The sequence below is a fragment of the Pipistrellus hanaki genome, assembly GCF_964339955.1.
Source record: "Pipistrellus hanaki genome assembly, chromosome: 1".
Taxonomy (NCBI): domain Eukaryota; kingdom Metazoa; phylum Chordata; class Mammalia; order Chiroptera; family Vespertilionidae; genus Pipistrellus; species Pipistrellus hanaki.
In genome coordinates, this window is record NC_140503.1 from 152,443,246 (window position 1) to 152,456,273 (window position 13,028).

At 36.2% G+C, this 13,028-nt stretch overlaps 1 protein-coding gene across 9 annotated transcripts in view; it reads right to left on the reverse strand.

The window, feature by feature from the left end:
- The window catches only part of PDLIM5 (PDZ and LIM domain 5), a 194,058-nt gene that overhangs the window by 115,704 nt on the left and 65,326 nt on the right, over positions 1 to 13,028 (reverse strand). For all 9 annotated transcript variants that reach the window (XR_014796172.1, XM_084897143.1, XM_084897142.1 and 6 more), the window contains exon 3: positions 12,606 to 12,757. Coding sequence is in view for 8 of the 9 variants with exons in the window: in XM_084897143.1 (XP_084753269.1) it covers positions 12,606 to 12,757 (152 nt within the window). In the remaining variant the exon portion in view is untranslated. The remainder of the gene's footprint in view (positions 1 to 12,605; positions 12,758 to 13,028) is intronic.

Consider the following 13,028-nt stretch of genomic DNA (forward strand, 5'->3'; position numbering starts at 1 on the left):
AAGTTGGAGAAGGTAAGAGAAAACATATTAGTTTAACATTAAAGGTATTTGTTAGAAACCAATATATCACTAAATCCAGCATATTTCATATTCTCAGCATAAGAAAGCTTAAAAAAAAAAAAAAAAAAGCAGTGTAATTAGACCACCAATAGATGAAGAAGAGTACAGCTCGCATGTAGGAGTAGGCTGGCATGGCTCAGTGGTTGAGTCAAGATTCAATTCCTAGTCAGGGCACATGCCCATGCTGTGGGCTCGATCCCCGGTGTGGGGTGTGGAGGAGGCAGCCAATCAATGATTCTCATCACTGATGTTTCTGTCTCTCTTTCCCTTTCTCTCGCTCTCTGAAATCAATAAAAATATATCAAAAATAAATATTGAGAGAGAAGAGAGAAGAGAGAAGAATACAGCAGGGAACACGCATGTCAGATGAGATAGGTTAACCCCAGTCTGTTCTCCCTTTTCTCCTCTGCTGCACAACTCCAGTCCCAATGTCACTACAGTCACAGAGCTGTCACTGTCGGTATGTTTTCACACAGGTCAAGAAGGAATTTCCAAGTATTAATACAGACAAATGGCATAGATGGATGGACTAACAGCTCTACTGGTTGATAGTTGGTGTTGCTTCAAAGTCTAAAATGCTATGAAAATATGAAGTCTGTTCTCTATACTTGAATTTGGCCATGCATTTTAATTCAACTGCAAAACAGTTTTTCAGATGAAGTTACTTTTAAAGCTGCTTAAATTTACCCAGAGAATGCATACATTGGCGCTGCTAAAGGAATGAATGAGGTAATATTACTGCTGGAATATTTTGTGACCTTTGAAAACAGCAAATTTTTCAAAGAGCATTCATTGCCTTCTTGCTAGTATTTTCCATGGCATCTGAAATTATTGGAACAGCAAACAAATGTCTCCATAATTGCCTGTTGCTCTGCCTCCTATGGAACAAATTTAATGGTAAAAATTCTTTTGTGGTGTATTAGGAAGAGCAAAATGAACTTTTAGACAAAGGCATTACAATGACTAGACAATAAAAATATTTTTAATTCCTTTATTTAAAGAGACAATGTGATTATTGTAGAAAAACAATTATGTTAGGAGGGAAGCAGACCTGAGCTTGAATTCTGGCTCACTTACTTACAAGTTGTATGACTATGAAGTACTTACTTGACCTCTCTGAGAAGTGGGGTGATAATTTCTGCCACAATAATTGCTATGAAGGTTAAATAACTAAAGAATATAAAGTTCCTAGCTCAGTAACTTGTTAGAGTAAGAATTTAAAATGCTAATTTCTTTATTTTTAATACACTTTACTTACTGAATTCCTACTGTGTGTACTAAGAAATAAGACAAAAATTGCTTCCCTAGCAACTGAAACACTTTTTTCATCGGATATCTCAGAAAAAAACAAAAAAACTATTATCTAAATTCAGAAACATGAATATTTTATAAACAATATAAGCTTCTTTGAATAAATAAAAATGACCTCTTTTCTGCAATTACTAAAATAATCTCATTGTAAATATACAACAACAGCAAAAATTAAAAACATCACAGCAAAGTTTCAATAGAGGAACAATTCACTTTGATTCCTTGAAGACAATTCTTTGCCTCACTAGAGTGAATAGGCTTCCCATTAGAAAATGAAATCTAAATGAAAATTATAGAATTTATGAATCTGGAAAAGAGATATTGCTCTATAATCCAGGTTGGCAAGAGATTAAAATGCTACTTTGAAAAAAAGCAGTTAACTAGCCTATTTTTCAAATACAAAAAAAAAAAAAAAAGTTTTCTTACTTTTAAGGATAATTTGTTAACCAAACATATTCTCAGGATAATAAAAATATTCTGAACTAGTGAGTAATCCATTGTTTCTAAACACAATCCATATAACATAATTCCAGTAAAACAAAAGAATCTGGAAAGTCCCTCATGTCCATCGTAACAGGATGAATTACATGGGAAAACAGTACTATACACTTCGGCCAAAACAATCAAGATAAAGGCAGACTCAACTGTAAGGGAGGTCATTGAATTCAGGGTTATCATAGATTTTTGTTGTAATGCAGAAATGAAGCCTTGCTGTACTACCCAAGAAACTAAAACTCATACACACCCAAAACAACATATGAACAAAAGACTTTTTCATATCCATTTAAATTTCAGAGGAAAACTGTTCATGGCTGGTAAAAGAATTTATTGGGACTGGTGACATTGAGAAACCTGTTTATAAAGCTGGCTTACTACGAAAATGCAGGCTTTAAAATACATTAAAGAAAATGTAAGCTGCAAAGTTTGACAGTGGAAATACTCTGCCACATATGTGCTTTACACAATCACTCCCATTTACTTTTAAACTCATATAAAGCCTAAGCTATTTCAGTCTCTGAAACCCTTAATAGCAGCAACAGCCACTGGAAACAGTTGGGAATGACTTGAATTTCAATCCTTTCAAAAAGCTATGAACGAAATTTTTTATTTGGAACTCCAAGGAGACTGCTGTCATTAAATACACAAGAATGACCAGTCTGTCACTCTATCTCACTAATAAACTGCTTGTGAATTATTTCTGAATTTCTCAGGCCAAAGCAGAAATACTTTGTTTTTAAATGCTCTACAACTCAAGGTAATGAATATTTATTATATTTTATGTCCAAACCATGGTGGTAGGCACTGGAGAATGTAATAAATAGAACGTTATGTCTACCCTTCAGGAGTTACACGTGACCTTCTTGCCACTTAATCAGTGTTCACATTACATCTTACTCAGCTATTCCTTTTCATACAAGGACAAATTGAATGCTTCTCATTTTAAATCTCTGAAATTTAACTTTTTTTTCTTTCTTAAAATGATAATGAAGGTTAATATGGTATTATTCAATGCGTGGAATCATGGTCCTTTTAATCTATCAAGCAGGTGTGACCAGGAGAATCTTCTCATGTTACTCTCCTCCTCCAGCTGTCCTGCTGTCTATGTCCAGCTCCGGTTCCCTCCACACCCTCAGTCTCACCTTCCCTGTGGCTGTCTCTGCTTCCCTGTCTACTTTCAGATGGCTTACAATGTTTTTTGGCCAGTGGTTCCCAATCGGTGAACCACACCTGAAGCAGGTAACATAGTTTTAAGTTTCACAAGTGATCCACAAATTTATCTGTGTTTTTGGATGTTTCTGATCTTGGTAGCAAACTCTATTTAAAATCTGCTTAAAATCATGCATATATCTGGATTTTTTAATAAAAGCATATTCCTGTACGTAGATGTAAGCAATCTTCCTCTTCACTTAAAATGGCAATACAGTATTTGTAAAATCTGCAGTTACTAAAAATGCAATTATTAATGTGGTGGGGGAAGGCCTGCCCAGAAAATATTTGACTTTTTTTTTAAAGGTCCTTATTGAAGGTTAGAAACCAGAGGTTAACTCTGTGAGCTCCCTGAGGGCAAGAGTGAGGACTTCCTTTCTACCCCCAGGGGTCAATCAGTTCAAACAAGTATTCAATTAGTAAATGCTAACAAATGAATCTTAAACATTTCTGTTTAAGATATAGGCATTATGACTAGGAGCTGTGTCTCTCCCCACCACCACAGCCTGAACCCATGCTAATTTATTCTATTCTATTCACAGTCCACTTTAAGACATATACAAGCTACCTAACAGGTGGTTAGAGATGAATGTGGGAGGTTCAGGCAAGGAATGGGTGTTTCTGATCTTGGTTAATTGGGTGGCTGGTGGGCCATTCACCAAGATAAATTCAGCAGGAGGTGCAAATTGGTGATTCAAGGTGTTGAGCTCAGTTCTGACCTTGTTGAGTTTGAAGAATTTGTGAGACATGCAAGTGTGAAGTAGTTCCAGTGACAACATAGGAGAAGAAGCCAGACACTGGTAAGTAGAAGAGGAGGGAGAGTGAAAGAACAGCCTGAGTCTAGCAGCTAAACCTGAAGGATCTTTGGCTCTTCCCTCACATCCACACTGTGGCTTTTAGAATTACTGTTCACCACGTCTAATTTTTCTCATTTCTCCTGTTTTCCATTTCAAGCCCACACTGAGCCAAGTCACTGGCATACTTGCCTAGCCAGCCTCCCTATCTCCAGGGTCTCTCTACCTTTTTCCAAAGTCTCTCTAAATATAACCCTAAAAATGTCACTTTTCTGATCAAAATCTTTATTACTTCAGTGTCCAAGACCCTGCAAAGCACTATTCTAACCTAGCTTTCCTTTTATTCTTGTCTCTATTCCCAATTGGTCAATATCAACATGCTCAATCCAACATATGCTGGGGAGCGGCCACCTCCACACTCCCTCAGGGGGATTCTCCATCTGAGAGGTCCTCCTTATCTTTCAAAGATGAACCCAAGTTTCAGCACCCCCAGGAAACCTTTCCATTGGAATAGAGTGTTGCCCCTGTAGTACTTTCTGTCTGTGCTAATCCCAATGAATAGATATAAATCCCTAAAAGGCAGAAATCATAAATCATGCTCATTATATCTACCTTTTATGATTGCTAGTCATAAGGTAATTCTAGAGGAAAAGTCCAACTTTTAAAAATTTGGAACATTGTGAGATTTTCTTTAACTCAAGTAATTACTGAAAGTGCTGATGAAAGATGAAGAGAAATTTCTAGTAAATGTATTAGAAACACAGTCCAAAAGTCCATATGTTAACTTGATTTTAATGTTACTCTGGGAATTAAAGGGAAAAGACATGAATTTGGATGAGAGAGTAAGTGAGAAACTTTTTTTGTGTGTGGAGGGGGGGGGTGTCTTTCTGAATTAACTAACCTCAGTTAAAGAAAATTACAGCTGCCTGATTCCTCTGAGAACAAGAGGAATCAGCAAAACAAACAAGACTAGGTGTGCCAGGGTTTCTCTCTGCTGCCATAAATCACTGGATAAGACAATAACTTTAAAGGAAAGCAGCAGTTAGCAGGCAGTAAACATGATGATTGTAACCACTCTTTTAAAAAGCTTTAATTATACTTGTATGATCAAAATCACTCACTGGACTAAACAAGCCTTTCTACTAACACTTGCATCACCATCTGACTTTCTCAGATAACTACTTACCACACTGCCCTCTCATTTTCTCTCTGTTTCCCTCTAGTCACACCCATTTTGTTGCTAAGAAACAAAATAAATATGGTCTTCCGGAAGTAACTTGACAATGCATACTCTTATTAATACTCACTTATCAATTAAGGAGAGAAGTAGGAGGAAAGGAGAGAAAACTTATCTTTATTATGTCCTAGGTTCTTTACATGTGCTATTTCACTTTATCTGTATAATAGCCCTATAAGGTAATTATTACTATACAAATGGCTAACTGAAGGTCAGCTACATAACTTGCCTAAGGTCACACAGCTAAAAAGTGGTGGAATCAAGGTTTGCACCAAGTTTGCCTTATTTCAAAGCCAGTGTTATTACCATTCTCCTTCATTATATTTCCATTTTGGGGCCTATTTTAAAAATATGGGGGAAAAAACTGTGTGTGTTAAAATTTTATAATAAAGCTTTAAAAATAAAGTTGTTTTTTTTTTAATGCTTCCTAGGATTGTTTCCCCAAAGATTACACACTGAAATAATTTTTCCTTCAGAGGAATAAAACTTTTATGTTAAAAAACAACCAAACACTTTCAAGATGCAAAGTTCAAAAGGAAAAAATTTTAAAATGTAAAGTCCACCTTGACAACCTGTTTGCCAGATTTGCAATGCTCAAATTACTACAGACTATCAAAAAAGATGAGCTAGTATGAGCCTTCAAGTTCTTTTTAAAAATTTTTATCCACACTGAATAAAAGAAAAAGATATCAAATAAATACTTCTACACATGCTGATTGGTTTGTTGATTGACAATCTCTTTTCAACAGTGTCATATTGAGCAAAAATTCCTGAATCCTTAATTATTCATGGAGCCCAATGATAGAAATCTACTGAAAAACTAAGTCTTTAAACTTTAATCTATTTGAAAATAAATTAGCAAATATAGTAAATAGGCTTATAAATTTGGGATGGAAAAATAAAAAATGACATTCTGATAAAAGTCAGCAGCCATAAACATAAGTCAGTATCCAAATGAATGTTCTTATCTGGTGGCCCACCAGCCTATTAAGCCTCTTTTTTATTCCTCTTACTTTCATTCTAATATATAGGGTCTATGAAGCACATAGAAAATAATTTAGGTATAATATTTATTATAGAATACTGACAGGTAAGACTGAAAATGTAAAGTATGTTTTGGACAGAGATGCTGTTGCTCACAAGTACAAAAGTCAAAGAGTCTATCTTATCTAATTTAATTAAGAAACTACAGTCACTAAGTCCCTTGCTACATAGGAAAAGTAGGAAGGGCACAGGTTTTGAACTGTTCTGGGTTTGTTAGGCAAGTAACATAAATTCTCAAAACCATAATACACTCATCTGAAAAATGGGCATCTTAACTCCTTCCTGAATGAATTGATATAAGAATTAAATGATATATGTGAAAAGTCTTGAACAAAAGAGATGTCAATGTGTGCCTGTCTTCTCCTTTCCTAAGCAGCACTTCTAATTTTAATAATGGGGAAGATGCAATCAAACTCAATCCTAGTGAAAAATAGTCATCCTCCAACTGAAGAATTAAAAACCAAAACTAAAACTAAAAAAAACAAAAAACAAAAAAAACACACACAAAGAAACAAGCAAACAAAAAACAGTAAAACCTAAACTGTAGAGCAGACGTTTAGAAAAGCATGTAAAATACCCTGGGGGGGGGGGGGGGGGGGCGGGGGGGGGGTTGGGGGGGAGTAACTTGAAATGGGATAACATCCAATTCCAATGAAAAGAAAACTGAACTAAACACCTTTTAATTCACATGAAATATCCCAGATATAACTGAAAACTTTGACAAAAAAAAAAACAAAACACTTTCTGAAGTCTAGCCTCTATGCTATTAGTGAAAGAACACAGTTGAACTCATAAAGCTAACAGCAATAGAATGTTAAGCAATCATTAAAATGAAACAAAAGATGGCTAAGAGCCTCAGTCGGTACAATGACTACTTTTTCTTTTTTATTATAACAAAATGTACCTATTAAATTATTCCAAGTTGTCATTCATTGGTAGTAGTTATTGGACCTCTGACAATTTTCTCTGTTGTTGTTTGAAGGATAAGGAAAAAGGGGGAGTACATCAATATTTTTCAAAACTCAATCCTTCTAGATCTTTCATTTCCAATCATAACAACGTACACACTAAATGAATTCTAAAGAACAAAAACAAAAGAAAACACATATATGCCAATACCAATAATGTAAAAAACAAGGAAGATTGGAAAAGCTATATTCATTCTCTGTGATTCGAACAGATTTAAAAATATAAAATAAGAAAAATATATAAAGTATTTTAAGTGATTGTATGCTTTTTGAATATCCATCTGACCACGCTTTCATCTTAAAGTCAGCAGAATAGTACAAGTCACTTTGCTAACCTGGCACAGTTTAAGATAACTACAATGAAGAAACTCCAGTTTCCTGATTCTCTCAGCCAAAATAAGCAAACTTAAGTTAGTTTGATCTAATACCAAGCTCTAGGGAACTTATCATTTTACAGTTAAAAAACCAGAACAAGAATCCGAATTTATAGGAAGTTAGAAATCACCCATGACCTCATTTTATGGTCAAGAAAATTAAGGCCCTGAAGTTTAACAACTTGCCCCAATTCATAAAGTTAGTAGCAAGTTTATCTGTCATGTGGAGAATTATGGAAATAGATTGAAATAATAAAAAATCTTATTCATAGATTTAAACTCATATATATATATATATATATATATATATATATATGTGTGTGTGTGTGTGTGTGTGTGTGTGTGTGTGTGTGTATATATATATATATATATATATATATATATATATATATATATAACAGAGTTCTTGGACATCAAAGTTTTAAAAAAGGTGCTCTCGCTAGTTTGGCTCAGAGGATAGAATGTCGGCCTGCAAACTGAAGGGTCCTGGATTCGATTCTGGTCAGGGCACATACCTCAGTTGCAGGCTTAATCCCAGCCCTGGTCTGGGTGTGTGCAGCAGGCAAACAATCAATATGTCTCTCTTGAATCCATTTTTCTCTCTCTTTCGGTGCCTCTTCCTACCTTCCACTCTCTCTAAAAGTCAGTGGGAAAATATTTCCGGGTGAGGATGAACAAAACAAACAAACAAAAATGAAAGAAGGTAGGAAGGAAAAAAAGGAAGGAGAGAGAGGCAGAGAAACAGAGAAAGAGGGGGAAAGAAAAGCTTTAAAAAGGTATTTTCTTCTTTTTATTAGTTAAAATAATATAGTTTTTTAAATGATCCACTTTGACTAAAAAAATCAAAAGCATAGTTAAATGAGTTTCGATATTTAAAAATAAACACATTGCTACCTGCCTAATTTGCACAAGAGGAAAAATAATTCCAAATAGAATTTTTCACTGTAAACTGTAGTTCTCTTAAGAATCAGTTCCAGCCTGGCCGGAGTGGCTCAGCTGGTAGGAGCATCGTCCCTGATCAGGAGCACATATCTGGGTTGCAGGTCCAACCGCGGGGTCGGGGCACATACAGAAGGCAACAGTTCACTGTTTCATGCTCTCTCTCTCCCTTTCCCTCCCTCTCCCTCTCTCCTCCAGCATGTCCTCAGGTGAGGACTAAAAAAAAAAAAAAAAAAAAAAAAAAAAAAAAAAAAAAAAAATCAGTACCAGTTGTAGAAATGTTTTTATTTCTAATCCTTTTCAAGGATAAAAGACAAATCAAAATGAAAACTTCTAAGCCTCTGCATTCATTAGCTATCCAGAGTTTAGTGAGTCAGTCTTACTGTTCTAGGATAACACAGAGAGATAATATTTGGTTTATTACATATCCCTAAATTAAACTAGATAGAAAAAAAATGTTACTAATAACCTTAACCAAGTATCTTTTATTTTACTTTTTCCCTCTTAAATTCTATTTAGGATGCTGAGATTGGACCTAAAGCAGAGACAGGTTTTTAATTTTTATTGAATTTATTGGGGTGATACTGGTTAAAAAAATATATAGAATATACAATTCTATAATACATATCTGTTTGTATGTTGTGTGTCCAACCACCCCAAGTCAAGTCTCCTTCCATCATCATTTATCACCCCTTTACCCATTTCTACCACACCCCACCCCTTTTCCCTCTGGCAATCACTTGGATTTTTTTAATAGATACATAACGCTTATGCAAAAAAAAAAAAAAAAAAAAAAAAAAAATCACAAAACAAACTTGCTGGCAGTGTTCATTTCAAAAAACAAAGTGGGTTTTCTCTCTTATATTCTCCCCCTGGGATTCTTGGGTGGAGGTGAGCAGGAATGCCGCAGAAGTGGTTAGCAGCCAGTGTTTCTATAGGAAAAGGCAGAGCTGCCACTATCAAGACTGGGACAGGCTTAGTCTGCTCCTTCTTCGAGCCCCTCTTTCCAATATGAAGTCATTTCTATCCCAAGCACGGTAACTCTCCAAGTCTTTCTCACAATTGTTTTATAAGCCCAGGAACACTGAAATTCAATTACAATAGTTCAGTGACCAACAGGCCCTACACACCGTCCCACCCATTTCCTTCCTGCCACCTCTCTGGCCTCACTTCTTACCAGTCTGCCTTCACCTGCTCCGCTCCAGGCCACTGGCCTCCGTGACAGGGCCACTGCTGCGCAGGCTCTTTCATCTGCCTGGGACACTGAGGACCCAGATATCCAATCACCGTCTCACTGAGGCTTTCCTGACCACGCCGTTTTCCATTGCAATTCCCTACCCTGGCCTTTCCTATCTCCATTATGGGCTTTATATTATATTTCCCCATAGCACTTATCTCCACGTGACATACTATACATTTCTTCTTGTATGCCTTTGATCACTAAAAAGTCAGCACTAAGAGGGCAGGAAATTTTATCTGTTCTGTTCAATGGTGTGTCCCCAACATCTGTAACAATGCCTGGCACTTAGCAAGAGCTCAAAAATATTTGTGGAATAAATAAATGATTCCAATTGGGGGGGGGGGGGGTGGCATAAAATATTTATTAGACATTAAAAACACAAAACTAAGTTGGTCCGAAGGTTGTGGGTTATTGTTAAGCTGATTAAAAACACAAAACTATACAAATACAAATAATGCTCAAACTGGGAATGTATCCAAACAGGGTAACCTCTGGTTTTCATCAGTTCTTATGGGACCTACAAATGGTTTCAATCCTATATAATAAAAGGCTAATATGCAAATTGACTGAACGGTGGAAGGACCGGTTGCTATGATGCACACTGACCACCTTATGGCAGATGCTCAATGCAGGAGCTGGCCCCTGGTTGTCAGTGCTCTCCCACAGGGGGAATGCCACTCAGCCAGAAGCAGGACTCGTGGCTGACGAGCACAGAGCTTCTCCCGCCTCCATGGCAGCCCTAAGGATGTCCAACTGTCCAACTGCCGGCAGTCGGACATCCCCCAAGGACTCCCGGACTGAGAGAGGGTGCAGGCTGGCTGAGAGACCCACCCCAAGTGCACGAATTTTGTGCACCAGGCCTCTAGTAGAAAATAAAATACTGGGTACTGGGTCATAAAATAGGGAGCACAATATGAAAACAAGTAGGCTGGTTTGAAAGAAATGATACACATTCCAAGAAAAGAGCTTATACTCTACATAAACTTTCAACTTTAGAATTTAAGAAACAGACCATCATCATCTGTATTTGTTTTGCTTTGTTGATATCTCACAAAGTTAAGCTTCTTAACTTCTTGATTCCCTTTCAAAATCATACTTAGTAAAAATACCCATAAATAAAAATGAGTATTTTCACTTATGGGCAGAAAGAATACTATCAAATATAACTTTTTGGGCAAGGTTATATTTCATATTGATTATTTTTATATGCATTAAAATGTATAATTAATAGTTAACAAAATTTAAATTCACACAACCTTTGACTCAACAGTCCTGAAAGGAATTTTTCTCAAGGGGAAAAAAAAGAAACTGGTTAGAAAATCATGATACAGCAAAGTAAATCGGTGAGTCTAAGTTCATAAAAAATTTTACTATTCAGTTTTAAGACCAAATTGATACTCCAGACAAGTACATATAATTTACCCTGTATATATCCTTTAAATAGTCCCAGGAGAGATTAAAAAAAGTGGCCATAGCTACATTTGTAAGGCACCACATGTTATTTCCCCTCTTAAAAGATTTACGATACACAAGATAATTTATGGAAGACTTTGAGATGTTAGGGGGAGAAAAGGTGTTTTCCAGATTTTATAGAACAGAAATACTTTTGCAATCATTAAAAACAAGACTTGTTTAAAACTTTCCATAGCCACATAGTAAATGACAGCCACCTTCCTTATAAACCTAAAGGTTCAAAGCTACACTCAATCACCCTCTCTTCATTCCTTCTTTCTCCTTCTGATAGCCAAGATACTGCAGTGGTTTTAACTTTATAATTCATAATAATCACAGGGAATTTATTAAAGTACTAGAGGAGGCCTGGTGCACGAATTTGTGCACCAGTGGGGTCCCTAGGCCTGGTCTGCACCCTCTTGCAATCTGTGACACCTTGGGGGATGTCAGACTGCTGGTTTCAACCCGATCTCCACAGGCCAGGCCGAGGAACCCCACTAGTGCACAAATCTGTGCACCAGGCCTCTAGTACGCATAGAAGATCTTTGGTTAATCTTTTCTCACACTCACCCCCTATCCTCTGAGATTCATAATAATGAACTGTTCCAAGTTTCCATGCCTGTGCATTGAGCATCTTGTCCCTGGTGGTCACTGCGTGTCATAGCTATCAGTCAGTCAGGCAGCTGGGTGGTCGCTGAGGCTTTTATATATATAGATAGTTCTTGGCCCTGGCTGGTGGGCTTAGTTGCTTGAAGCAACATCCCATATACCGAAAGGTTGCAGGTTTGATTCCCAGGCAGGGCACCTACGTAGGTTGTAGATTTGGTCCCAGTTGGGGAGCATACAAAAGGCAACCAATCGATGTTTTCTCTCTCAGGTGAGGATTGAATATATATAAAATTCTTGGTTCTTTCTTGCAGATATTCTGAATCCTATCAGTATTTTTAACAAGCAATTCAGGTGATTTCAATGTAGGTCAAATGTTGAGATATTCAAAATGCCTCACACACTATCATCAGCTATTTTATACTTAAGGACAGGTAACTTTAAAAAACAAAAGGAAGTTCAGAAAATTTGAACTTCATTTGAGTATATTAAAATTTTATTTTTCTACCCAGGAACAAAGAGAAAATACATACTAAGAAAAGTCAAATCATACCTTAAAAGAATACACTCAAATATAATAAAGATTCCTAGCCTGTGCTCCACTGAGAAATGTCAGGAATTCTTAAAGTCACTGAGCTATACACACAATTTTTGTCAGTATAAGAAAACATGCCTTCTTATGGAGAAATAATCCGAAGCTTTTACCAATTCTTATACTGCTCGATATCTCAATTTAAGAGCCATCATATTTCTTATTTAACTGAAAAAAGGCTAGTAAAAATGCTTTTTAGTTAACACTATGAATTAGATACACGAACACACATTCCTGAGTTGTTCTGTCTCAGAGCAACTCAGGAACAAAAAGCAACTTACCTTTGCAGAGTCATATTCAAAGAGCCTGTACAACCCTTAATCTTGTTCTGGGCTTCAAGATGAGTCATTCCATGGGCACTTATTCCATCAATGCTAAGAAGCACGTCGCCTATTCTCACATTTGCTTGAGATGCTTTGCCACCATCTTTTAACTGTAATAAATAAATGTAATTAAAATTTATTAAGAAATAAATAATAAACAGATGAAAATTATACTTTTGTTTACATCAAAAGAAATATGTATTAATATACCATTAGACAAAGTAAAAATTATCTTAACAGGTAAAGTTAAAAATTAAGTAACATTCATGTTTATGTTCTTAAATTTTTATCTGCTCTATAAAACTAAAATCAGCCGAATCCAGTCTTGCTCAGTGGATAGAGCGTCAGCCTGCGGACTGAAGGGTCCCAGGTTCGATTCCG